We start from the raw sequence: 27479 nt of genomic DNA, 5'->3' as shown, positions 1-27479 counted from the left end.
GCCTGGAGGGTGGTGTAGGTAGCTTCCCCAGGAATTCCTCCCCTCTGGGCAGAGTGGCAGGGGCTGAGGGGTCTTCCCGTGGGTGAGAACTCCAGTCCCGAGGTCAAGCACTGGGCTGAGATTCTCATCCCTGCTTGCCCCTCACTGCTCTGTGACCTTGTGCCAGTTTCTTTCCTTCTCTGGGCTCGTTTCCCATCTGTGAAAGCTGTTTAAGGTCTTTTCAGCCCAGGATCTGGATTATAGACATCTCTGACATGAGGTACCTGCTATGGCCCCACTAGAAGAAACCATTCCACTTCCCAGCCTGGGCTATATAGGTCATTCAGTACCCGCCATAGAGCCAGATCTTGTGTGGAGAGAGAGGATGCAGGATTCCACTGGGTAGGCACCGACTGTCCAGTTGACCCACTTGTGGTGCTGATGCCCAGGCAGCAGGGCTGTGGTCAGGCTTGAACACCATGGCCTGCGCCCCTCTGGAGATCCAGCTTTCTATAAGCAGGTACAGGGCAGCCATGTCTGTGTTCTCCAGTGAAGCAGCAACTGCCCTGCTCCCTGGTGCCCAGGCTGGATGCTACCCAGAATGCACTTTCAGTGAGGTGTTAGCTACAAGGCCAGACTATAACCTTGAGTTCAGCCTTTGGAGACTATCTTCAGTGCTTCCTGGGACAAGTTGAGTAAGGCCATGGAGTTAGTAAGATGGGGAGCTTGGCTTTGAATTCCGGCAGGCAGGCTCCAGGCCCACACTCAACCATGAAGCTATCCTACATCCCATGTCAGATGGTAAAGCAGAAAGGGGTGTGTCTCTTCCACCCTAAGTTTTTCCCTGACAGCCTGGTGCATCTCTCCTGAAGGGCTGTCTACTTTTCTTTCTGTGTTCCTCACTTTCTTTTGCTTTCTATTATGAACTCTCTTTCTTTCTTCCTGTATCTGCTTGTTGAATTAATCTCTCTGTTACCTACTGAAGTCTGGGGACTCAGGGATCATCTGTGTTTAAAATACAGCATGAGAGATTTAGCCTAGATTCAAGAGAGAATTATTTATCCAAGGCTGTCTAAGAGATAGCTCCTGCAGTGGCCTCTGGTTCTAGAGATTTGTGTGCCAATGGACTCCTTGTGGAGGCAGGGGCTGGACTTGAGGGCTTCATCAGGTGGTATCCATGGCTGGGACTTGAGACTCTGGGTCTGATGAGTGTCCATAAGGACATAGGCTGACTGTGGAAGAATTTCTTAGAATTAGTGTCATAGAATCTATATTCTTTTATGTCTGACTTCTTTTGCTCAGCAGAATGTTTTTAAGATTCATATTTTATCATATTCTCATATGTATCCGTTGTTCATTCTTTTTTACTTCTGAGCAATGTTCTATTGTATGAAAATACCGTTTGTTAGCCATTTACCTGTTAATTTGGGTTGTTTCCAGCTTTAGGCTATTATAAATAAAGCTGCTATGAAAATGCTTATATGAGGATTTTGTGGGCATATGTGTTCATTTCTTTGGATAAATACCAAGGAGTAGAATGACTGGGTCATGGGGAATAGTATGTTTAACTTTTTAGTAAGTGACAAACCATTTTCCAAAATGACCATAGCATCTTTCACTCCTGCCAGCTGTGCCTCTGAGTTCCACTTGCTCCATGTTCTTGCCAACATTCGATGGCATTGGTCTGCTTAATTCAGCTATTCTAGTGAGGGGATAGTGGAATCTCACTGTGGTGTTAATTTGTATTTTCCTGATTACTAATGACGTTGAACATCTTTATATTTACTTATTGGCCTCTTACATATTTTACTTTGGAAATTGTCTCTTTAGGTCTTCTGCCCATTTATTTGGTTGGGCTGTTTGTCTTTTTTATTATTAAGTTATAGGAGTTCTTTCTATATTCCAGTAGGCCTGGGTTCTTTGCCAGATATATGTACTGTGGATTTTTCTCCTAGTCTCTGGCATGCCAGTTGATTTTCATACAGCATCATTTGATGAACAGTTGTCTTTCATTTTGATGAAGTCCAGTTTATCATTTTTTTCTGTAGTTAGTGCTTTTTGGGTTCTACCTCAAGGATATCCTTGCCTACCTCAAAATGGTAAAGATACCCTCTTTTATTGTCTTTTAGAAGCCTTATAATTTTAGCTTTTTCATTTATGTCTGTGATATATTTCAAGTTAACTTTTCAAATGATGTGAGGTATGAGTTGAGACTCATTTTATTCCATACAGATACCTGGTTGTTACAACACCATGTGTTGAAAAGATTATCTTTTCCTATTGCATTGCACTGGTACTTTTGTGGAAAGTTATTTGAATGTATAAGTATTTTTCTCTTCCGTTGGCCTGTTTGTTTATCTTTATGCCTATTCCACATGATTTTACTTAAAGCTTTCTAGTAAGTCTCAAATCAGCTACTCTTAGTTTTTCAGCGTTGTTATTTTTTAAGACTATTTGGCTATTCTAGGAACTTTATTCTTCCATATTCATGTTAGAGTCTTCTCTAATTTCTACCAAAAAAATGCAACTTGGAGTTTGTTTGGGATTCTATTGAATCTGTAGATCGATTTGGGGAGAATCATCTTTACAATAATATTGGGTCTCCCAATCCATGAACATGGTATATTTCCCCAAGTATTTAGGGCTTGTTTAGTTTCTGTCAGGAGCAGTTTGTACTTTTCAGAGAAGTCTTGCACATATTTCATTCCATATCTCCAAGTATTTTATGGTTTGTGACACTACCGTGACTTTTAAATTTAATTTTCCAGTTGTCTGTTGCTATTGCCTATAAAAAAATCAATCTTTGTGTATTGAATTTGTATGTTGCAAATTTGCTAAATTTACTTATTAGTTCTAATAGATTTTTTTAGATTTCTTAGGATTTTCTTTTGCATATTGATGTCATCCACAAATAAAGACAGCTTTATTTCTTTCCTTCCAATCTGTATTCTTTTTATTTTTTTTCTTCCTCACTATTCTGGTTAGGTCCCTCCAGTACGATGTTGAATAGAAGAAATTAGTGAATATTTTTTGCCATGTTCCCAATCATAGAGTTCAGTTTTCTATTGTTAAGCATTGTGTTAGCTAAAGTAGGTTTTTATAGATGCCCTTTATCAGTTGAATAAGTTACCTCTTATTTATAGTTTATTAAAAGTTTTTCTTATAAATTGATGTTGCATGTTTTTTTCCTCCATCTTTTGAGGTGATTCTGTGGATTCTTATATTCTCTTTTGTTAGTACTGGTGAATTACATAGACTTAAAAAAAATTCACCATTCCTATACTTTATTAGAACACATTAAGAATATCAGAAAGTCAAACTGTAAAATGAACTGAAGAAAGTTACAACCTGGGGATGATTATTCTTTGCCAGATAAAATGACTTCCTTCTTTGAAGCTTCTGTTTTTTCTTAATAGGATATATTTAAGTGGTATAACTTGATTATTTCATATGTGTACATTGTGGAATAGCCCCACAATCAAGTTCTTGCTTAGGCATCTAAATTACTTAACGATCCAAGGTTAGTTTATAGAGTAATTTGTTTTTAAGAACATGTTTTCCTCGCACTTCTATCTAAAATTCTTCAGGATTTTACTTGCTTTTGATATCACTCCCAAAACTGTCTCCTCAAGGGCAGGGAACTACAGTCCTAGGATTAGCAGAATGCCTGTATTTAATCAGTGGTGTGTTAATGAAGGTCATAATTAAGAAAATGAATATTTCTGGTGAAGTTTTTAAATATTGATTGAAGTATATTGTCATATAATAAAGTGCCTGTTATTTAAAGTGTACAGTTTGATAAGTTTTGACCTATGCATGCACCCATGAAACGGTCACCACAATCTAATTAACATACCCATCACCCCCAACAGTTTTCTCATGCCCTTTTGTAATTTGCTTACCACTTCCCCATCCCGAGGCAAACACTAATCTGCTTCCTATTACTGTAAATTAGTTTGCGTTTCCTAGAATTTTACATATATGGAATCTTACAGTATGTAAGTATATATTTTTGAAGGGAGAGGTCTGGCTTCTTTCACTCTGCATAATTATTTTGAGATTCATCTATGCTTACATGTATCAGTAGTTCATTCTCTTTTAACTGATGATGAGTAGTATTCCATTTCCAGATATACATGCCACAATTACTGTGTTCACTTATGGGTGGATATTTAGAGTATTTCTGGCTAGAGTTCTGGAGCTAATACAAATAAAGCAGTTATGAACATTTGTGTACAAGCCTTTGTAAGGACAAATGCTTTTATTTCTCTTGGGTAATTACCTAAGAATGGAATGACTGGATCATATGGTAGATGGTTGTTTAACTTTTAACAACAGCCATGTTGTTTTCCAAAGTAGTTGTGCCATTTTACATTGCAACCAGCAGTACAATTTTCTTTTCTTGTAATGTTCTTGTCTCGTTGGGTATCAGAGTAATGCAGGCCTCATAGAATTGGGAAGAGTACTCCCTCCTCTTCAATTTTCTGAAGAGTTTATATAGAATTGGTATTATTTTATGTAAGTATTCTATACAATTCAACAGTTAAGCTTTTGAGCCTGAAGTTTTCTTTGTAGGAAGGATTATTTAGAAATAGATTCCATTTCCAAATATTTGGGAATTATCCAGATTTTTTGTTGTTACTGACTTCTAACTTAATTCCATTGTGGTCAGAGAACATATTCTGTATTTTCCAATCTTCAGAATTTCTTGAGATAAGTTTAATGACCTACCTTATGGTCTCTTCTGCTGTGTGTTTCATGTCCACTTGACCAAAAAAAAAAAAGCATCTCGTATTGTCAATTAGGCCAAGTTGGTTGATAATGCTGTTCAAATCTCTATACTCTTTCCCACTTTTTTTTTTAATTAGTTTGTCTTACCAAGTTCTGAGAGAGAAGCATCAAAATTCTCAACTCTAATGGTGGATTTGTCTGTTTCCCCTTTTAGGTTTGTCAGTCTTCAATTTATGTAATTTGAACCTTTGTTATTAGGTACACACAGTTAGCATCATTATGCCTTGATGAATTGACCCTTTATAAAGTCGTGCAATGCCATTCTATATCTCTGGTAATGCCTGTTGTCCCGAAATTTCCTTTGTCTGTTAATGTAAGCCATGACAGCTTTCTTAGGATTAGTATTTGCATAGTATATCTCTTTTCATCATTTTATTTTAATCTACCTTTATCCTTGTATTTGAAGTATGTATATATAGTTGGTTCTTATGCCTTTCTTTATCCAGTCTGGTAATCCCTGCCTTTTAATTGAAATGTTTAATTCATTTACATTTAATATACTATATTAATATGGTTAGATTTAAGTTTACTATCTTGCATTTTTTCTATTTGTCCCATTTGTTCTTGTTCATCTTTTTCTTATTTTCATGCCTTCTTTAGTATTAATCAAGTACTTTTTAAAAATGCCTCTTCGCTTTCTAGCCATAATTCTTTTTCTTTAGTGGTTTCTCTATGATTTATAATATACATATTTAATATGTTACCGTCCACCACAAATTTATATCATAACACATTACATATAATATGAAAGCTTTACAATGGCATACTTCCCATTTACTGCCCTCCTGTTCTTGTGCTATTTTTATCATACATTTATGCCTATGTGTGTTATAAACCCAACAATTACTCTTTTAGCTTTAAACAGTAATTTGTTAAAGTAACTGAGAAATTAGAAAATGCCTTTTATATCTACTTATTTTCCATTTTCTTTGCTTTTCTTTCCTTTGTATACATCTGAATTCCATCTATTATCATTTTCTTTAATTCTTGAAGAACTTCCTTTAACATTTCTTATATTGTAGGTCTATTGGTGAAAGATTCTCTAAGCTGAAGATGTTTTTATTTCACATCTTTTTTGAAGGATTTTTTTTCTGGATATAGAATTCTAGGCTGATAAATTTTTTTATGTTTAAAAATGTCATTCTTTTGTCTTCTGGCTTAAGTTGTTTCTGATGAAAAGTCAGAGATCATTCTGATTGTTATTCATCTATATTTAGTGTATCTTTTTTCTCTGGATGCTTTTAAGTATTTCTTGGGTTAATAGTTTTTAGCAATTTCATTATTTGTGTTTATCCTGTTTGAGATTCATTGAGCTTCTTGGATCATGAGTGTACATTTTTCATCAAATTTGGAAAATTCTCAGCCAGTATTTCTTCAAATATTTTTCTTTCCTAATCTCTCTTTTCTCTCTTGTTGAGACTTTAATTACATAGATATTTGATAATCAATAATGTTTACAGATAACTGAAGCTCTGTTCATTTTTTCAGCCTTGTTTTCCCTCTGTGCTTCAGTTTGAATAGATTCTATTGCCCTGTCTTCAAGTTCACTGATCTTCTCTTCTGTGGTGTCTAATCTGCTTTATTAGAAAAATCCATTAAGTGAACTTTTTATTTCAGCTATCATATTTTTCATCTAAGTTTCATTTGGTTTCTTTTTATAATTTTTATTTCTCTTCATTATTTTTCATCTTCCTTGTCATTTCTGTATGTTTCTGTTAACTGGTTTTTCTCTTGATTACTGGTCACATTTTCCTGTGTTGCCTGGAAAATAATTGTTTCTTCCGTGCTGCATCCTGGGAATGCTGTGTTGTTGACTTGATTTTGTCTTCCTTTGAAAAGGGTTTTGTTCTGGCAGGTAGTTAATTACTTCCAAATCAACTCAATACTTCAAAAGCTGGTTTTTAAGCTGTGTTAGGACAGGTCTAGAATAGTTCTTATTCTGGGGTTAGAACAGCTCTTCTAAGGCATGGCCTTTCTGGCCGTTTCTTAGCTGAATGCCTGAAGTATTGAGCAAGGTCTCGCCTCTCTGGCTGGGGGGAACTCCAAAATATCTCCTACTCTTGTGTGACTTTTGAATCTTCACTCACTTCACAGCCCCCCCACCCCCATCCCCCATTAGCTGTTTTTTGCTAGGCTTTGCAGAGATTCATCTGCACAAATATAGTTTGGTATTCAGCCAGATTTCAAGGGGGCCCATATGCACATTTCTGGAGTTCTTTTTGTTGCACAATTCTCTCTTCTTTGTTAATTTGCCGTGCAAATTCTAGCCACCTCAAAAGCCCTGAACTCAGATCACTGTCTCCTTTGTTCACTGAGATGTTTGGGCTCCACCTCTCTCTGCCCTGGTCCAGAGGGGTTCCCCAAGCAGAGAGCTAGAGTGACCATGGGGCTCACATCATGTTTTCTCTCCTGAATCACAGTTCTGCACTACCTTTGTCCAGCTTTATAGTTGAATATGGCAGGAGGCTAGTCTTGTATCAGTTACTCCATCATGGCCAGAAGTGTGAGTTCTCCAGTTCTCTTTCTAAGATGAAGATTCACGAGGAGGGGTTCCCAGGTTGACTCCTCTTGCATCCCATCTCCCATTCTTCTCCACCTCCAGCCCTTGAGCACATGATTCCATTTGCCTCCAACGCAGTTTCATCCTCCTCTACCTCGTGGAAGTTTCGGGGAAACCCCCTGGCCTCTCCACTCCCTTGATTGTGTGGTTGCTTTTCTTGAATCCTTGCATTCTCTAAATTTCTTTGCTCCATGCATTCTCTAAATTTTTTTGGTCCAGTTAAATTTTCAGCTTTCTGGAAAGGAGACCACAGTGCTCTGTTATTTTTTAGATATCTCTTGTGTGTAGATACTGCATGTGTGTTTCCCACAGGGGAAGTCAGCCAGTCTGTCTGAGACTCTTTCATGCTTTCTCAGGAAGAGCTCAGGTAGGAATTCCAGCATGACAGTGTTCCCTGTGAGGTCAACAGAGGGAGCACACTGTTAAGTAGAATGAGTCAGGAGCCTGGGACATTGATCCTGGCCCAGCCCAACCCACCCTGTGACCCAGAATTGATAGCCATACCTCTCTGAGCTTGAGTAGCCCCATCTGCCTTATACCCTTGGGACCACTGGGAGGATAACATGTCAGATAGCTTCATGGTACCATTATGTGCCCTCATTGGGATCCCATCTTTGATGTGCTCTTCTTCAGCAGTTCTGACTTTAAATTTCCTGGCCGCTCACGCATTGATACACGGATTCCACAATGTCTCTTGAGCACTGTGTTTCAGGGAACGTGCCAAACACTCTGTGCATGGCGGGCAAGGCTGGCAGAGTTCCTGCTCTCTTGGAGCATACACGCTAATGGGGAGAGAGCCATTGTTCAAAGGTCATACTGTGTGTCATTACTGATGGTGATCAGTCCTTGAAAGGGAAGGCAAGAGGGGACTGACAAATAAATGGTCCCAGATGGGGAGTTTTGGGGGAGGCAGACTCCCTAAGGAAGAGATTTTTAAGTATAGTGTGTAGGACCAACAGTCAAAAGTTTGAGGGAAGAATGTTCGAGGCAGAGGGAATAGCATGCACAAAGGCTATGAGCTTGAAAGAGAAAGGATATTGTAGGATATGAGAAGGCAAGGAGCTCAATGGCCTGTGAGGAAGCTGGAGAGGGGAGCGGTCCCAAGCAGGGTGGTCAGAGCACACAGGTGATGCCCTCAGGCCTATGATACCATGTGCTTTATGCGTGTTCCTGAGCTCCCTGCCACAGGGAAAGAGGGGGCTGTCTGCCTCAGAATGCCAGGATCTTTACAGCAGGAATTGTAGACTCTGTAATGGGCTGATCCAACGGGGCTCCTAGAGTCATTCTGCAAGGATGGAGCTTGAAGCCTCAGAGGGAAAGCAGCTTGATCAGGCTGTTGCTCAGAAACTCTGTTCCTGTGTGGGTCACTGCCATGGAGAGCAGAGGAGTGCACGGCCTTGTGCCAAAGGCCTCCTTGCACAGCCGGCAGACTTGAGCCCTGTCTCATCTCAGCACTAACTTTGTGTGTTGCCATCAACAAACTTATTATGTCTGTGGCCAGAATAAGCCTTTGGGCCTTGGGTTTTTTTAATCTCTGAAAAATACCAGTAATAGATACTTACATTTGAAGAGCAGTTTATCATTCAGGATGCTTCTGAGACTTTCTTGGATTCCCATAAAGTCCCCGTGAGACTGGTTATGCGGAGAGGGTCATCCCAGTGTTGGTGGAGTCGAGGCGGGAAAACAAAGGCCGAGAGAGGGGAGGTATAGTCTCCAAGATTGTGGAGGCCGAGGGTTACAGAGCTGGGCTTCAGAGGTGGATTTGCCTCACTCCAGACTCAAGGCTGGTTCCATTACAGTGAATTACCAGCTGTGGTCCCCAAACTCTGCCTCACACAGGAAGCCAGCAGTGATATTAGAAATGGACTCCGGGTGCCTATTGCAACACTGAATGTGTCGGTTCATTCTGTGGCTTAAAAAAAAAAAAAAAAATTGGAAATTATGAGACAAGCAATCCCCTGGTGGGACTCAGGGGCCTCTGAGGCCCCTCGGCTCAGAAAGAGAGACAGAGAGCAGGAGAGAAGGTATACAAGTGTCCTTTGCCACCCAAGACTTCTCAGTTCCTGATTCAGGAAGGGAGAGTCCCAAGAGTGGCAGCTCAGGTCGCAAGGGACACAAGTGTTTTCCACAGACTGAGGCCTTGGGATTTGTTTCTGGGGCTGGGGTGGGCAGATGAGGGCTTGTTTAAGTGGGGCATGACTAAAGAACTCCCTGCTCCCGGCATCTGGCCACCACTGTAGGCGAGGAGTGGGTGACCCTCCACGGGGGAGAATGGGCAGCCCCAGTCCTCACAGCTCACCCCATGCACCAGCGTGGTAAATGAAGGACCATAGAGTGGCTTTTTCTTTTTGCCACTCAGTTCCTCTGTGACCTTGGACAAGGCCCTGCATCCTGCTTCTTTGGGCTGAGCTTCGCCTTCTGTGCCAGGAATGAGCAGAGGTGGCGGGCCAGGGGGCCCTTTCATTTAGGCTCTGCAAACAGTGCCCAGGACGGACGCTGTCTTAGGAGCAGGGAGATAATGGGGCCTGCCTCCACCTGCCTGGGCCAGGGGAGCAACAGCCAGGTCCTTCGCTAGGCAGGTCAGGGCTGTGGCCAGGCACTGAGTCAAGACAGTACCCTCTGGTGTTACTAATTCTCAGGGGTTCTGTGAGCCTCTGGTCAGTACCAAAGGGCCCCCGCTTCCTCTTGCTGCCTAGCCCCCTTCCTGCCCTCAGGGAGAGTTGTGGATTTTGCATGATCTCTGAATCTCATTCATGAGAAAGAGGCCAGGTTGAAGTGTGGAAGTGCGGCCAGGTTCAGGGGTTGGCCACCACTGCTAAGGGTTCAGGGGAGGGTGAAGGAGGCCGACTGATGCTCTCCCAAGACCACCAGAGGTGGAAACTGCTTGAGAGTCAGCCCCCGGTTCTCAGTGACTCCAGCTTCTACGGAATTTTCAGGTGAGGGAGGCAGGGGGCCTGGGTAATGGTGATGCAGGGTTCCCCAGACAGCATCCAGGAACTGCTACACTTATTTCAATTAAAGCGTCAGGTGTCCCATGAGAGCAACAGTTCCCAGTCAGTGCCCACAAGGCACCACAGAGCCCCTTGCCCTAAAACCTTGGAGGGACTATCAGGCCCCTCTGCCTCCCCCCAGCCCCGGCGTGTCCCTGCCTGTCTGCTTCCTATTGTAACTTCCAAGCCAGCCTTCCTTTAAAGGAAAAGGAGCTTAGAAACCAACATTCCAGAAGATGCACTTGGGCCTGGGTTAAGTAATTCAGATGCCCTAAGAGCCAGTCAGTCCAGAGACTGGGCTGGTCAAGGGTTATGGGTGACCTACACAGTGGGCTGGTTGGTGGCCTCCAGATAACTAAGCGTGAGCTGACAGAAGGTTCCAGACTCCTGGACTTTCTCTGGCTCTGAGTTAAGTGAGAATCCTTGTTCTCTGTGGCACAAGAAGAGGTTGGACAGAGACAGTCCCAACCCTGGAATGTGGGGCTGGTGGCCCGAGAGGCCACTCACTCTGCCGGCTGGGAGGGCCCTCGGGGACTGAGAGCGTGACCCTCTCAGGTACTGCCCCCGGGTGGGAGCCACCGGATGATCCAGACACGGGCTCTGAGTGTTCACATCCAGAGGTCTCCCCATCTCCACGCTTCGTGGCAGCGAAGACCCAGACGAACCAGTCGGGGAAAAAAGCTCCGGCCTCCGTGGTCCGATGCGCCACCCTCTTACACCGCACCCCTCCAGCCACCCAAACCCAGACGTTCCGCACTCCAAATTCGGGATCTCCGGCGAGCAAGGCAACCGCAGGTACCAACGGCCTATGTGACCCCCACACTTTCTCCCCCACTGCCCTTCTCACCACCTGCCACAGCTGTGCCTGGGGTTGTTGTTGCCTTGCAAGAGCAAGAGTGGCAGTCCCGTAGTGATCTGGGACAAATCTGAGTCCCAGCTCTGCCTCTGGCTGGCTCTGTGACCATGACAAGCCACCTCACATTTCTGAGCCAAGTCTTCTCACCTTAAATCAGAGGGTTGTACAAGGAGGTTTGCAAACTTTTTTTTTTAAGTAGTAGAATATTTTTTCCCAAATCATGGCCTGAGGGGCCTGTTTTGACATTCTTCACAAGGTTTAAAAAATTTTTTAGTTAATTGCCAGCTTCTGAACATCAAATTTTATGTAAAACTTTTGATTTCTACCTGACATTGAAAAGTCAGACCTGGCAGTCCTGGACCCACTTTCCTACAGGGCAACGATTGGCTGCCTCCTTGAGTAGAGTGTGTGCTCTCCACTTTTCCACATCCTCACCACGCCTTACTGCCTCCCCAACACAATGGCCATGTGGCAGGTGTCACTTCTCATTGTGATCACACTGTTGTCTGTCTTACATCCAACCCAGTTCATCTGTTTCTGTTGCCTGCCTGGACCCTGTTGGCATGAGTTTGCATCTCCCACCTTTCAGAAAACTTAATTTTTAAAAAAAGTCATTTCAACAAGGATCTGCTCTGAACAAAGCAGGATAAGCCGGATGGTTGACCTAGATCTCTGGTCTCTTGCCCTCCCCCTCTGTAGCACTACCCGTGAAACTCCTCCATGAGATACAGGCCCAGCAGGAAATCAGTGGATGCCACCATTTCCTCAGTTCACACTGCAAAGGACTCTGGCTCCAGAGGGGTAAACAGACAATAAAAAGTTCCGAGCAGTTATTTCCTCCAGAAAAACTGGCCAGACACACTGTGTGCTGAGGACCAGAAGTCAGGAATTCTTAGATTCACATTTGGATGGAACCAGCCCTGGGCCACCTGCCTGGACTTGTGGGTTGTAGGGCAGAGTGATGATGTGGTGCCTCTGGGATCGTGGGCCCTTCAGTTGTCCTCATGAGACCAAAGCCATTTCTTAAATAAATAGATGATCAGGGTGAGAATTCAGGTAAAGGATCCACTTGGTTCATTCGGTGACCGACAACCCAGCCGAGTGATTAAGCCGTGCTTTCCTTTACTCCTCAGTTCAGGAGGCTAATTTTGGGCGAGGGCGTGATTCTTTGAAGATATGTTTATTGTGCTTAGATCTCCCAAAAGGAGAGTAGTCAGTCAGCCTTGAAGGTCATGGTTTTTCAGGTACCGTGTTGAGAAAAGCCAGTAGCCGTTGTGTTTTTCAACAGTAGCATAAATTAGTTAGAAGCAAATTGGTCATCACGGTCTCATTGGTGATAGATATTGGCTCCACTAAATCATGGAATCATGGCTTTCAAATCTTGCTTTCTCTCTTGCACTTTGTGGCTGGGAGTTTTTATGCCTGCGGTTTCTGCAGAGGGCGGCCGACAGGGTGTGGTACGTGGCCGGTCTCCAGCTTCAGTGTCTCTGAGTAGGCATTCAGCAAGCTATGGGACAGGCCTCAGGCTGCCTTCATGTGCCTTGGAAGACTTGTGGATAGGGGTCACCTCTGGATTCACCAGCTGAGCAGGTCAGAGGGCATCCGGTTGGGAGCAGGAGCCTGCATGGGAGATAAGATAGTATGTGGTTGAGGAAGAAACTGTCAGTCACCTCCTGGTCCTGGAATAAGTGGCCCTTCATGTGTGTATGGGCACGTCCCTGTATGGGATTTCACCTCTGGTGCCGCATGTTGATTTTTCGGCCAGGGGTACTTGTGGCAAGGAAAGCTATTCAAAATGTGCATTATCAGCTGAGCAGTGTAAGAGTTTGCAGCCTCAATTGTGGTAAGTTTACCAGCGTGCTGGTCAGAAGTCCTCCATAGATGAGTACCAGTCACCCAACGTACGCAAGGATGAAGATGGAGTAGGCAGTCACTTCTCTACCCAAGGCCTTTTTCAAAAGGAAGCACCTCCCCCTAAAGTGAAGTCTGATTCTGCCGTCTTGGAGGGTTAGGAGTACATCCAACCCCAGTAACTTGACGATCTCCCTCTTTCCTTTGTTTTTTCACCTGTGAAATGGGAATGACAGTGCAGCCCTCACAGGGCTTTTGGGAGAATTAGAGGGAACTTGGATGTAAAGTATCTGGTCCAGTGCCTGGTACATAGGAGGTGCCAGCGAATGAGAGCCCCCCCCCACCCCTTTCCCTAGACCAAGAACAGAGGGGCCTTCTGTGCCAATTTGTAGATGCTCCCTGGGACTCTCAGCCCAGGCATTTCACAGACACATTTTGAAGGGAGGGTTGTCCTTGTAATGTTAGCTGCAGCCTCTGCAGGAAGGAGCCTGTGTCAGGAGACGTTGTTACAGTGGGATAACAGGGGTCAGGGGGAGGTGGGACTTGGGCAGGGTCTGCAGGCACTGCCTCTGGCTTCCTTTCCCATTGTCCCCATGACCATCCGCAACCCTGGCACCCACAAACTAAGCACTTGCTCTTCCGGAGCAGGGTGGACCAGGTGAGAGTGGCATTTCCCAAAGTGCATTCTCAAGATCACCAATTTTGTGAGATATTTCAGAATCTAATGTTTTAAAAATGGGGTTCTATGGGAACCCCTCTTATGTTTGGGGAAGGCTAGGTTAAGTAAATCTAAATGGGTCTGTTTGCGAGCAGACTTTGCGGAGCCTTTGATATCTTTGGGCAAATTGTTTCTCCTTAAGAAATGCACTGGGTCAGCTGCACATCCCAAATTGACTGGTTCCCTGAGGTCTTTATCTCTGGGATCGTCTGGCATCCCCCTCATGCCTAGAGCACCTTGGAAAAGCTGGGCTGTCTTCCAACTCGGATCATCTGTTTCAATACCTTCTGCAGGTGGGGGATAAATTCATGGTTTTCCACCTGGTTGGACCCTATCTCTGCATTGCAGGGTTTCTAGAGAGCACTTGGGAGAGGGTGGGCCCCTCAGGTAGATGGCAGCCTGTAAGCAGAGACACCCCAGTAGTCACTCAGGGGGAACCCATCCCTTCCACTGGGGGAACACTGACCAGACTTTGCCTGGGTTTGGCCTCTGGGGGTGTGGGGCTACCCCCGCTCTCCGTGTCACGCCATCTATTGCAGGATACCCTCCCTGTCACCAGGGACCACCTAGCTGATGGAGCTGGAATCACCAGAAAACATGCTGTCATCATCTATGCACTTTGGTGGGGCCCGTGGCAGCAGAATCTGACAGGGAGTGGTGGGCGGTAGATCCAATGATTTGCTGTCACGGTTGTGGCTCTCCAGGAGCCAAAGATGGGAGACTCAGGCCCATTTGCCATCTGCTCTCCAGCTGGATTTCATCTTTGTGTTTTTGGGCATGTCACTCCCCCAGCCCCTGTGCCTGGGCCTCCTGGGCACTGCCAGGAGGGTCTCTTGGGGCCCTGCCAAGGGACTAGGCCACTCAGAGGGTCCTGGGGAGGTCTGGCTTGAGGTCCCGGAGCCCTCACGAGAGCTAGTTGGCCCAGCAGAGTCCTTGGCCTTCACCCAGCCTACCCCTCCCTTGAGACCTAGTGCTGACCAATCACCATTATTTTCTTTCTCTCTCCTGTCCCCCACCCAGCAGAAAGCGCTTTCAGTCGGAGAGTAGAAGGCAAAGCACAAAACCACTTTGAAGAGACGAACAGCAGTTCGCAGAACTCCAGCGGTGAGTGTGCCCCTTGACAGCCATCCTGTGCGGCAGCTGCCAGCTTCGCCCGCTCCCCCCTGGCAGCCGCGGCAGCATCCTGTGGGCTGGGGTCTTTGTGGTGCATTATGGATCTTGTTGGGAGGAGGCTGGGAGCAGGGAATTAGAGGGAGACCACAGAGGCAGGAGGGGCCTTTTCTTCCAGGGACATTCCTCTGAGCCTTGGGCATCAGTGGACAATGCCTCCTCTCTGTCTCCCCCATGGAGAGAGCAACACCCCTCCCCATAGCCTGCGGCATCAACTCAGCTGACCCCAGATGATTGGGCCTGAGAGAGCCACTGCTATGTTTTTAGGGTAGATGTCTCAGCCAGTTTCTTTACAGGAGAAGCAAAGGAAGTGCAGTTGAGAGAGCTCTAAGAGGCCGGGCACCGTGGCTCACACCTGTAATCCCAGCACTTTGGGAGGCCAAGGTGGGTGGGTCACTTGAGGTCAGGAGTTCGAGACCAACCTGGCCAACATGGTGAAATCCCATCTCTACTAAAAATACAATAGCTGTAATCCCAGTTACTCAGGAGGCTGAGGCAGGAGAATCACTTGAACCCAGGAGGCAGAGGTTGGAATGAGCCAAGATTGCACCACTGCACTCCAGCCTGGGTGACAGAGCGAGACTCTGTCTCAAAAAGAGAGAGAGAGAGAGAGCTGTGAGAGCCAGAGGCCCCAAGTTCTGGTCTCATTTTGGCCCTGGAGCCACTGGAACGAAGATTCCCTTCCAGCCCCTACCTGCTCAAGTGGGTTTAAACTGAGGCTCCAGGTGATCTCTGGCGCCCCCTGACGCCTGCCTCTTGCAGGACCGCGGCAGAGCCCTAGAATGTCCAGAGCAGCAGCCAAGGGGCCTCTCCCATCAGACCCGGGGTCAGCCTGGGGGGTGCCTGGCTGGTCACCAGCAGCCTCTGTCCGAGCAGGGCACAGCAAGCTGTTCTGTACCCTGAGAGGCAGGGCAGGAGGGGAGAGGAATTCTCACATTGTGATTACGTTAGGGGAAGGCACCCACTCACTTTCTTGCATGGTTGAAGTTTAATTCACTACATATTAGGTGTCAGCCTGTGCCAGGCACTGGGCTGGGCACTGCCTGGGTGTGGACAGGTGACGAACACATCACAACCATCGGGGACCCTCTGAGACAGCCAGGAGCCCAGACTTGAGTGTGGAGGCATCTGCCTAGTAACAGGAGCTCCACTTCGGGCTCTTACTCACATGTGAACCCCAGCTCCACCACTTACTAGCTGGTGACTTAGGCTAGTCTCTGAATTCCTCCTCTGCTGTAAAGTGGCTTGATGAACACACACAGCCCCGTGGTGGTTGTGAACATTCAGTGAGTCCCTGGCACAGATTACATACTCAGGTGTTAGGGTTTTTTGGTGGTGATAGTTGGTCATTTTTATTTTTTAAGTAAACCAAGTGATTTGATGACTGCTCTGCGGAAGGGAATGAGGTTTTGAACAACGTAATCCACCCAACCTCTCCAAGAGGTGGGCCTGAAAGGGATGGAGTGACTTGCCCAAGGCCACACAGGAATAAGTAGTAGCGCCGGGGTGGAACCGAGGTCTCCAGGTGTGCCCTGTGCTCCCAGCCAAGCCATGCTGCACCCCCATGCGTCCCCTGCCCCCAGAGCTAATATTCACAATCGGGAACGATAGTGCAAGCACTGCTGCTGCTGCTGCTGTTGGCAGCCGCCATTGATTGAGCGCTTACTGTGTGCCTGGCATGTGTTCAGAGCTTTATATGTCTTATCTGTCTTCCTCCTTTCCACAGCCCCATGGGGGTCAATGTTATTGTTATCCCCACTTTTTGGAGTGGGAAACTGAGGCTCAGGAGAGGTGGATTGCTGCCCTAGGTCCCCCAGATTATAAGTGGTGGAGCCAGGATTCCCCATCTAGACCATCTGGCCCCGCTGTGCTGCCTGCTGCGTTTGAGGCTTGCCAACCTCTGGCAGTGCCAGGAAGTGAGGGAGAGATGCCAGCCAGCAGGAGCCCTCCAAAGCACAGCCGCTCTTGGTGGCTGCTCTGGTGTTTGGTACCAAACATCCCCACCCTGGTGCCAGAACCTAGAAGTAGCTGCCAGCTCCCTGTCCTGAAGTGAGCTGCCATGCAAGGATGTCTTCTCACCAGTACTCATGTGTCCTCACTCTTTCAGAGTGAAGGGTGTCCCAGAGGGATGGCAGTGACTTGTCTTGCCCTGCCTGGTGGCCCCAGCACCCACAGTAAACCTTGATCCTCTGAAAGGCATGGCCTCTGTGTCAAGCCTCCCTGCAACCCCACCCCAGATTGTGAGCCTTCCTCTCGGATGCCCCCCACTCCTCTGAAAGCCCCATCTAGCTCACTGGTTATTAAGAATAAAAATTATGACTATCAGCACAGAACAGCAGAACTAGAAGAGATGGCTAAACTGTTTCTCTTTTGCAGAAACTGCAAGTCCCCTGATTTCCAACCCTTTCCCTCTCCTACAGAGTAAGTGATGGTCTCGTTGGGGGGCTGGAGAGGGCAAGGCAGGGCAGGGAAGGAACTCAGCCAGCCACGTGCTCCTGGAGCCTCCAGGCTGTGTGAGATGGACCTTGGGCTGCCCTCCCGGGCAGACCCGGCAGCTGGTGGAGGCAGGCCGAGGTCCAGCCCTGGGCGGGTGGAGCAGTTTGGACGGGGTGGGGCAGAGCCCTGACCAGCAGCAGCCTTGGCTCTGCTGCCCCAGCCCTGGCAGGAGCTCAGGCCTTCCCATTCACAGTCATCGGGCAGCCTCAGGACACCTCTTCCGAGCCCCATCGCAGCCCTCTTTTTCTTCTTTTCCTTGCTCTTCTTCCCACCCCTCTTTCTTTTTCCTCTTCCTTCTCTCCTTCTCCCTCTTCCTTCTCTCCTTCTCCCTCTTCTCTGCCAGGCACTGACGTGAGTGCTAAGAGTAGAGAGCTGAGTGATCCAGGCCCCTGCGCCCCTTGTGCCTGTTTCTATGCCTGCCCTCCCTCACGCCTCCCTCCCTCTCCTCCTCCCTTTCCCCATCAGATCCCCACTTCCTCCTGCTTCTCTGTGGCTTTTTCCACTTCTTACCCTTTTCCTTCTTGCTTTCCTTATGTCTGTTACCTTGGTTTTTGTTCATTCATACATTCATTCATTTGTTCACTTGGCAAATAGTGACCTCATGTGGTTCCATAGAGAGAGCTGGGGCTGTGACACCCTGAGACTCAGTCTCTGCCCCAAGAGGGCCGTTGGTCTGTTGATGTTGATGTTGTCCTCCCTACCCCCATCTCAAGTGCGCCGAACAGTGGCTGGCACGCAGTAAGCACTCAATAAATAGCTGCTCAATTGAGCTAATGGTCTCTCTCTGCATGGCTTCCTCTCTCCATCATTCCTTCACCCAGCTTCTCCCTCATGGGTCTAGTGACAGGGGAGGCAGGCAGGCCGGGCCCAGAGCCCTGAGCACAGAGACCCGGTGTGTGTTTGGGTTCCCACTTGCGAAGCTGCCTGCAGCCCAGCAGAAGGGGTCTGCGTCGGTCCCACCCCTAACGTGGCTGCCGCATTTCTCCCTCCAGAACCCTACACCTGCGGCGCCTGTGGGATCCAGTTCCAGTTCTACAACAACCTGTTGGAGCACATGCAATCCCACGCAGGTAAGTAGGATACGGCTTCTCTCCCCCTCTCCTTCCTCAGTTCCTGCAAATTGAAGAGATGGTTAGGGCCTGACCTGAGGCCCCTGGAGAAGGCCGCTCTTTCCTGGAAAATGGTCACAGGACATGGAACCTCCTTGCAGGGAGCCCCAGTCAGTCAGTTATTAACACAGGCTGGTCTGTGCTCTGCAGGTGGGGGCGGTGGGGAGGCAGCACAGGCTCTGTGGGAACACGGAGAGGTGGGACAGAGTTGAAGAGACTTCCTGGAGGTGGTGGCCTCTTGGCTGGTCCTAAAGGCCAAGTAGGAGCTAGCCTGGAAGTGAAATGTGCAGGTGGAAATGGAACGTGGTTTGAGATCAAGGTGAGCAGAGGCAGAAGGTGGGGATGGAGAGACATGCAGCCCAAGGCAAGCTGGGCTAAGGCCCGCCTCAGAGCAGAGTCTCATTCACTAACACCCTACGTCCCAGAATGCAGTTGCGCCCAAACCTGAGGACACATCAGAATTACCAGGAGGGCTTGCTTGAGCACAGATTTCTAGGCTCCATTGTGAATTTCTGATTCTGTAGGTCTGCAGAGGTGGGGACTAGGATTTGCATTTCTGGTAAGTCTTAAGACAGTGCTGATGCTACTGGTTCAGGGACTGCCCTTTGAGAACCACTGCTCTAGAGCTACAGGTGCAGTCATCTGCTCTCTAGGCAGCCTTTTCGTTACATTTCACCACAGCATAACACAAGTCTCAGGGAGACAGTATGTGCTGGAATAAGTAAATAATTCCAAATTCTCAGTGGTTAAACATACAGACCATTTACTTCTCACCCACATTATAGCCCAATGCACGTGATCTAGTTGGGTGGCTTCCACATGGTGATTCAGGGATCAAGGCTCTTTTTTCTATTGGCTCCGTCCTCCTCTAGATCTTCAGCATCCTCTCTCTTTGTGGATGGGGAGAGAGACTATGGGGCAGGCACACTTCTTTACCATTTCAGACCACAAGTGACACCTGTAAATGCTCAAATTCCAGTGTGGAGAATTAGCCACATGACCAGCCTGAATCCATGGGTGGAAGCGTGTCCAGAGCCACTGTCCCGGGACAGTTGGCCACTCTGCAAAGGGAAACGTGAGTCTGGTGAGGCAGTTAGCTGTCCCTCCACCCCTTTCCCCAAAGGAATTCTCTAGAGGCATTAGAAATAATGGGTGAGAAGTGCCTGACATAATGGTGCTCAGTAATTGGTAGCTGCTGTTATTTCACCTGTTATTGTTATTGTACAAATCTTTGACATCATCTCCCAGGTCTGGCCTGACTGGCATAGAGTATTACAGGACTAGAATCTCTTTTAGGCTAAGTACTGTTCTGTTAGTGTAGTCTCTATCATTCATTCATCCATCCAGCATATATTAATTGGGTATCTGCTGTATATTAGGCATGAAATCAGATGATCTTTTTGGGGAGCCTATTATTTGTTTCTAATGAACTTAAAATCAGGACAGAGCTCTGGAGTGGCAGCCAAGGCACATGCCTCGGAGACCTGCTCTAACTGGTGTGTCTGGGTGCTGTGTGACCTCCTGCAGGAAGCTGTGTCTCCATCTCTAAAGCAAGGGCCTGAAAATCCCCTTCCCCACACCATGCTTCCCACCCCCTGCTTTCCTTTGCCGTCAGCTGTGCCTCACCAGGGAAGGCCTTGAATGCCAGCTCAAGGTGTTTAGACCCCATGGGCAAGCAGGATCCCCGGGCTAGGGACAGCAGTTGGCAGTCTGCTTGGGAACCACTGCCTGAACATATCGCTTGGTCCTGAGACTCCCACAGCACAGCCTTCTGCACTCCTCCTCTGAATCCTCGGCACTCTGCCTGCGCCCTGCCAGCTTCTGGAAGCTGAGCTGTGATTAGGGAAGAGCCTGGGTGCCAGTGCTTTCCCATCCCTGGAGGCCATTAAAATGCAAATCAGGTCTGAGCCTTGAGGTGGCCCCACCTCTTCCAAGCATCTTGACTTGTTTTCGGAGTGGAGCCGTGGACTGCTTTGTTCTGGTTCAGCGCAGCCAGAGAGTGCCTGGCCGGCCATCCAGCGCAAAGCCTGGCTGAATCCCAGCCACACTGAATCGGGATTAAAGGCTTGGCTCCATAGAGAGAAATTAAGCATCATGAGCTGCGCAGTTCACAGCGCCGCCGATAAGGAGGATCAGCCTTGAATAACACCAATCTCATTATGGGGCTGCTGAATGGCACAGGGTAATTCCCGCTAATAAACTTCCTTTCTGTGCTGTAGGAAAACCTGGCGTGCCTTGGTGACGTTGGAGAAGCATGCTTTGGCAGTAATAATACCAAAGATAGCTAAAATTTTGTGAGTGCTTTCTATGCGTCACTTGTGGTACTGAGAGCTTTACACAGGTTATTTCATCAGATCTTCCTGATTAGGTAGTTGACGTTTTCATCCGCATTATGCAGATGATGAAACCGAGGCTCAGAGAACATAATCACTGGCCCAAAGTTGCAGAGCTCCTTAAAAAAAGCATCCAATAGCATTTGAGCTTTTACGTGGCGCCAGGCTTTGTTCTAAGACTTTTACATATATTCACTCATTTAATTCTCAGAACAACCCTCAGAGTTAAGTGCCCATAACAGTTCCACTTCATAGCTAACGAAACGGAGGCACAAACTGGTTAAGTAACTTGTCCAAGGCTATGCAGTCACTGTGGCAGGCTATAGATAGGATTCCAGTTCTCGCAATGAACTCCAGAGCCCATGCTCTCAACATCCACCCTGTGCAGCCTCAGGTAGACCCTGATGGAAGGTTAGCAGAGATGGAAGCCCTCTCAGAGGTCATCTCTTTCAGCCTCCGCGTTAAAGTACAGCCAGGAGGACCACAGCTAAGAGGGATTGGGAGACTTTCCAGACAGCAAGCAAGCTGGCAGCTCATGGGTTTAGGATTTTGGAGGTGACCACACCTGGTTTCTTTCTTTCTTTCTTGTTTTTTTTTTTTTTTTTTTCTCCCTTTGAGACAGAGTCTCGCTCTGTCACCCAGGCTGGAGTGCAGTGGCACGATCTCAGCTGTATACCTGCAACTTCCACCTTCTGGGCTCAAGCGATTCTTGTGCCTCAGCCTCCCTAGTAGCTAGGATTACAGGCATACACCACCACGCTCAGCTAAGTTTTGTACTTTTAGTAGAGACAGGGTTTCACCACGTTGGCCAGGCTGGCCTTGAACTCCTGGCCTCAAATGTTCCACCCACCTCAGCCCCCCAAAGTGCTGGGATTACAGGCGTGAGCTACCATGCCTAGCACCACACCTGGTTTCTAACCCCTTTGAGCCACTTCACCTCCCTGGACCTCAGTTTTTCTGTCTGTGAAGTGGGTTTATTGGTATTCTCAGCAGGGCTGGGTTGAGGGTTCCAGAGATGACGGATGTAGAGTATCAAGGGCCATGGCACATTCTAAGACCCAACAACAGCAGATGCCTCTTTTTCCATCCCTGTCAGAAATGCCTGCTTTCTCCTGCCTGCAGTGGTCTCTCTCTGGGAAGCAACCTTTATTCCAGCTTTGCATCCAGCCCTTTACAAATGTACATGTGGGGGAGCGGGGAGGACACACAGGATAGCCACACTGAGGAAACCTTATTTGCATCTCAAGCTATAAATCAAGCCTTTCACAGAGCTTTTAACTCATTTGTATTGGGAGTGGTACCTGTGGCATATGGAGAAGAAAAAGTCTTAACCAGTATTATACATTGTTATTTAATACAAGTTGAAGAATATCAATTCTAAGTCCTATGGAAGGGCAGAGAATAAGAATCATTCCTGCAGCTTACCCTGCCCTAGCACTTTGGATGGAAGAGAGAAAACTGAGACCCAGAGAGTTGAAGTAGCCAATTCAGTGTCACACCATCGCAGAACTGGGTTCAAATCCAGGGTTTTCACATCTCTGTACTGTAGTAGAGAAAGTAAGAAAGGCTACTTGTTTTCTTTTTTTTTTTTTATTGTACTTTAAGTTCTAGGGTACACGTGCACAACGTGCAGGTTTGTTACATATGTATACATGTGCCAGGTTGGTGTACTGCACCCATTAACTCGTCATTTACATTAGGTATATCTCCTAATGCTATCCTTCCCCCACCCCACAACCGGCCCTGGTGTGTGATGTTCCCCTTCCTGTGTCCAAGTGTTCTCATTGTTCAGTTCCCACCTATGAGTGAGAACATGCAGTGTTTGGTTTTTTGTCTTTGTGATAGTTTGCTGAGAATGATGGTTTCCAGCTTCATCCATGTCCCTACAAAGGACATGAACTCATCCTTTTTTATGGCTGCATAGTATTCCATGGTGTATATGTGCCACATTTTCTTAATCCAGTCTATCATTGATGGACATTTGGGTTGGTTCCAAGTCTTTGCTATTGTGAATAGTGCCGCAATAAACATACGTGTGCATGTGTCTTTATAGCAGCATGATTTATAATCCTTTGGGTATATACCCAGTAATGGGATGGCTGGGTCAAATGGTGTTTCTAGTTCTAGATCCTTGAGGAATCGCCACACTGTCTTCCACAATGGTTGAACTAGTTACAGTCCCACCAACAGTGTAAAAGTGTTCCTATTTCTCCACATCCTCTCCAGCACCTGTTGTTTCCTGACTTTTTAATGATAGCCATTCTAACTGGTATGAGATGGTATCTCATTGTAGTTTTGATTTGCATTTCTCTGATGGCCAGTGATGATGAGCATTTTTTCATGTGTCTGTTGGTTGCATAAATGTCTTCTTTTGAGAAGTGTCTGTTCATATCCTTCACCCCCTTTTTGATGGGGTTGTTTTTTTTCATGTAAGTTTGTTTGAGTTCTTTGTAGATTCTGGATATTAGCCCTTCATCAGATGAGTAGATTGCAAAAATTTTCTCCCATTCTGTAGGTTGCCTATTCACTCTGATGGTAGTTTCTTTTGCTGTGCAGAAGCTCTTTAGTTTAATTAGATCCCATTTGTCAATTTTGGCTTTTGTTGCCATTGCTTTTGGTGTTTTAGATATGAAGTCCTTGCCCATGCCTATGTCCTGAATGGTATTGCCTAGGTTTCCTTCTAGGGTTTTTATAGTTTCAGGTCTAACATTTAAGTCTTTAACCCATCTTGAATTAATTTTTGTTTACGGTGTAAGGAAGGGATCCAGTTTCAGCTTTCTACATATGGCTAGCCAGTTTTCCCAGCACCATTTATTAAATAGGGAATCCTTTCCCCATTTCTTGTTTTTGTCAGGTTTGTCAAAGATCGGATGGTTGTAGATGTGTGGTATTATTTCTGAGGGCTGTGTTCTGTTCCATTGGTCTATATCTCTGTTTTGGTACCAGTACCATGCTGTTTTGGTTACTGTAGCCTTGTAGTATAGTTTGAAGTCAGGCAGTGTGAGGCCTCCAGCTTTGTTCTTTTGCCTTAGGATTGTCTTGGCGATACCGGCTCTTTTTTGGTTCTATATAAACTTTAAAGTAGTTTTTTCCAATTCTGTGAAGAAAGTCATCGGTAGCTTGATGGGGATGGCATTGAATCTATAAATTACTTTAGGCAGTATGGCCATTTTCACAATATTGATTCTTCCTATCCATGAGCATGGAATGTTCTTCCATTTGTTTGTATCCTCTTTTATTTCCTTGAGCAGTGGTTTGTAGTTCTCCTTGAAGAGGTCCTTCACATCCCTTGTAAGTTGGATTCCTAGAAATACCAAGGCTATTTGTTTTCATTGGAAATTGTGTTTCCCCTTTGTGAATGTAAAGTCTGTCTATGAAAATAAATGCATTCTCTGCATTGGGAAAATGCAGAGAGGTTAGAAAGTAAAGACTCGACCATAATTTCACTATTCAAAGCTAATCCCTGTTACCAACTTAATAGGTTTCTTTACAGTTTATTTTAAAATCCGATTTACAGAGATATAATTTACTAGACAAATAAAATTTACCAATTTGAAGAGTACAGTTTGATTGGTTTGGACAAATGTGTGCTGTTGTTTAACTACCATCACAATAAAAATACATAACAGTGGCTGGGCATGGTGGCTCATGCCTGTAATCCCAACACTTTGGGAAGCTAAGGAGGGAGGATTGCTTGAGGCCAGGAATTTGAGACCAGTCCCTGGACAGGGACAACATAGCATGACCCTGTGTCTAAAAAAATAAAATTAAAATTAAAAAAATTTAGAGCAGGTGCAGTGGTTCACACCTGTAATCCCAACACTTTGGGAAGCTGAGGCAGGAGGATTGTTTGAGGCCAGGAGTTTGAGACCAGCCCTGGTCACCATAGCAATACTCTGTCTCTACAAAAAAATTAAAAATAAGCCATGCATGGTAGCACGCCCCTGTAGTCCCAGCTGCTTAGGAGGCTCAGGTGGAGGATCACTTGAGCCTGGGAGGTTGAGGCTGCAGTGAGCTATGATGGTGCCACTGCACTCCAGCCTGGGCGACAGAGCAAGACCCTGTCTCTAAAATATAAAAATAATATTACCATCAACCCAGAAAGTTCCTTCATGCCCCTTTGCAGTCATTCCCTTTCTCCTACCCTAGTCACTGGCAGCTAACACCTGCTTTCTTTCATTGTAGTTTTGCCTTTAGTGGATTTTATTATATATGGAGTTCTACGGTATTTAGCCTCTTGTGTCTAACTTCTTTCACTTAACATACTTTTGAGGTTTGTCCATGTTCTGTGTTATCAATAATTCCTTTATTTTGCTGAGTTGTATTTCATTATCTAGATATATCACAATTTGTTTATCCATTCACCAACTGATGGTCATTTAGATCTCCAGTTCGGGGCTATTATGAATAACGCTGCTATGAACATTCATGTACAAGTCATGTATATGTGTAGACACATGTTTTTAACTCTTTTGGGTATATACCTGGAAGTGGAGATTCTGAGCTGTAAGGTAATTCTGTTTAATCCTGTGAGGAATTGCCAGATTGTTTCCTAAAGTGGCTGCACCATTTTTACATTTCTACCAACAGTGTATGAGGATTCTAATTTCTCCATATCCCTGTCTACACCTTTTATCATCTTCCTTCTTGATAATAGCCATCCTAGTGCATGTGAAATGGCATTTCATTGTGGTTTTGATTTACATTTTTCTGACAGCTAATAATGTTGAGCATCTGTTCGTGTGCTCATTGACCACATTGGCAAAGGATCTGAATAGACATTTCTCCAAAGAAAGATATACCTAGTAATGGGATTGCTGGATCAAATGGTAGATCTACTTTTAGGTCTTTAAGGAACCTCCACGCTGTTTTCCATAGTGGTTGTGCTAGTTTACATTCCCACCAGCAGTGTAAAAGTATTCCCTTTCCACCACATCCATGCCAACATCTATTATTTTTTGATTTTTAAATTATGGCCATTCTTGCAGGAGTAAGGTGGTATGGCACTGTGGCTTTGATTTGCATTTCCCTGATCATTAGTGATGTTGAGCATTTTTTCATATGTTTGTTGGTCATTTGTATATCTTCTTTTGAGATTTGTCTATTCATGTCCTTAGGCCACTTTTTGATGGGATTGTTTATTTTGTTCTTGCTGATTTGTTTGAGTTCTTCATAGATTCTGAATATTAGTCCTTTGTCAGATGCATAGTTTGCAAAGATTTTATCCCACTCTATGGGTTATCTGTTTACTCTGCTGATTATTTCTTTTGCTGTGCAGAAGCTTTTGTGTTTAAGTCCCATCTATCTCTTTGTTTTTGGTGCATTTGCTTTGGTGTTCTTGGTCATGAGTTCTTTGCCTAAGCTAATGTCTAGAAGTGTTTTTCTGGTGTTATCTTCTAGAATTTTTATGGTTTCAGGCCTTAGATTTAAGTCTTTGATCCATCTTGAGTTGATTTTTTGTGTAAGGTGAGAGATGAGGATCCAGTTTTATTCTTCCACATGTGGCTAGCCAATTATCCCGCACCATTTGTTGAATAGGGTGTCCTTTCCCCACTTTATGTTTTTGTTTGCTTTGTTGAAGATCAGTTGGCTGTATTTGGCTTTATTTCTGGATTCTCTAGTCTGTTCTATTGGTCTATGTGCCTATTTTTATGCCAGTACTATGCTATTTTGGTGAATATAGCCTTGTAGTATAGTTCGAAGTCCGGTAATGTGTTGCCCCCAGATTTGTTCTTTTTTCTTAGCTTTGCTTTGGCTATGCAAGCTCTTTTTTGGTACCATATAAATTTTAGGATTTTTTTTCTAGTTCTGTGAAGAATAATGATGTTGTTTTGATGGGAATCGCATTGAATTTGTAGATGCTGTTGGCAGTATCGTCATTTTCACAATATTGATTTTACCCATTCATGAGCACGGGATGTGTTTCCATTTGTTTGTGTCATCTATGATTTCTTTCAGCAGTGTTTTGTAGTTTTCCCTGTAGAGGTCTTTCACCTCCTTGATTAAGCATATTCCTAAGTTGTTTTTGTTTTTTGTTTTTTGTTTTTTTGTTTTTTGGTGGGGCAGTTTTTTGGCAGCTTTTGTAAAAGGGGTTGAATTCTTGATTTAGTTCGCAGCTTGATCACTGTTGATGTATAGCAGTGCTACTGATTTGTGTACATTGATTTTGTATCCTGAAACTTTACTGAATTCATTAATCAGTTCTAGGAGCTTTTTGGACAAGTCTTTAGGGTTTTCTAGGTATATAATCATATCATCAGTGAACAGCCTTTGCCCATTTTTAATTGTTTTTTTTGGATCCTTTTATTATTGAGTTGTGAGAGTTCTTTATATACTCTAGATACAAGATCCCTATAGATAGATTATTTGCAAATATCTTTCCCATTCTGTCGGTTGTCTTTTTACTTTCTTGATGTCCTTCGAAGTATAAAAGTTTTTAATTTTGAAGTCCATTCATCTATTTTTTTTCTGTGCTTTTGGTGTCATATCCAGGCAGTGGTGTCAGGAAACTACTGCCTAACCCAAGTTCACAAAGACTTAATCAGTTCATATGTTTCCTTATAAAACTCTAAGAATTTTATACTTTTAGCTCTTATGTTTAGGTCTGTATTCCATTTTGAGTTTAT

At 45.3% G+C, this 27479-nt stretch overlaps 1 protein-coding gene across 33 annotated transcripts in view; it reads left to right on the top strand.

Moving 5' to 3' along the window:
* ZNF618 (zinc finger protein 618) overlaps positions 1–27479 on the top strand; it is a 180543-nt gene that overhangs the window by 141883 nt on the left and 11181 nt on the right. For 5 of the 33 annotated variants that reach the window (XM_034928893.3, XM_057298656.2, XM_063593927.1 and 2 more), the window contains 4 exons: positions 10876–11115; positions 14766–14849; positions 17292–17336; positions 18404–18481. In XM_034928893.3, coding sequence (XP_034784784.1) covers positions 10876–11115; positions 14766–14849; positions 17292–17336; positions 18404–18481 — 447 coding nt within the window. The remainder of the gene's footprint in view (positions 1–10875; positions 11116–14765; positions 14850–17291; positions 17337–18403; positions 18482–27479) is intronic. The other 28 variants (XM_055117726.2, XM_057298662.2, XM_055117729.2 and 25 more) reach the window with 7 other exon arrangements.

Source organism: Pan paniscus, chromosome 11, assembly GCF_029289425.2.
Source record: "Pan paniscus chromosome 11, NHGRI_mPanPan1-v2.0_pri, whole genome shotgun sequence".
Lineage (NCBI taxonomy): Eukaryota > Metazoa > Chordata > Mammalia > Primates > Hominidae > Pan > Pan paniscus.
Note: the sequence above shows the minus strand (reverse complement) of the source record. Positions and strands in the feature narration are given on the sequence as shown.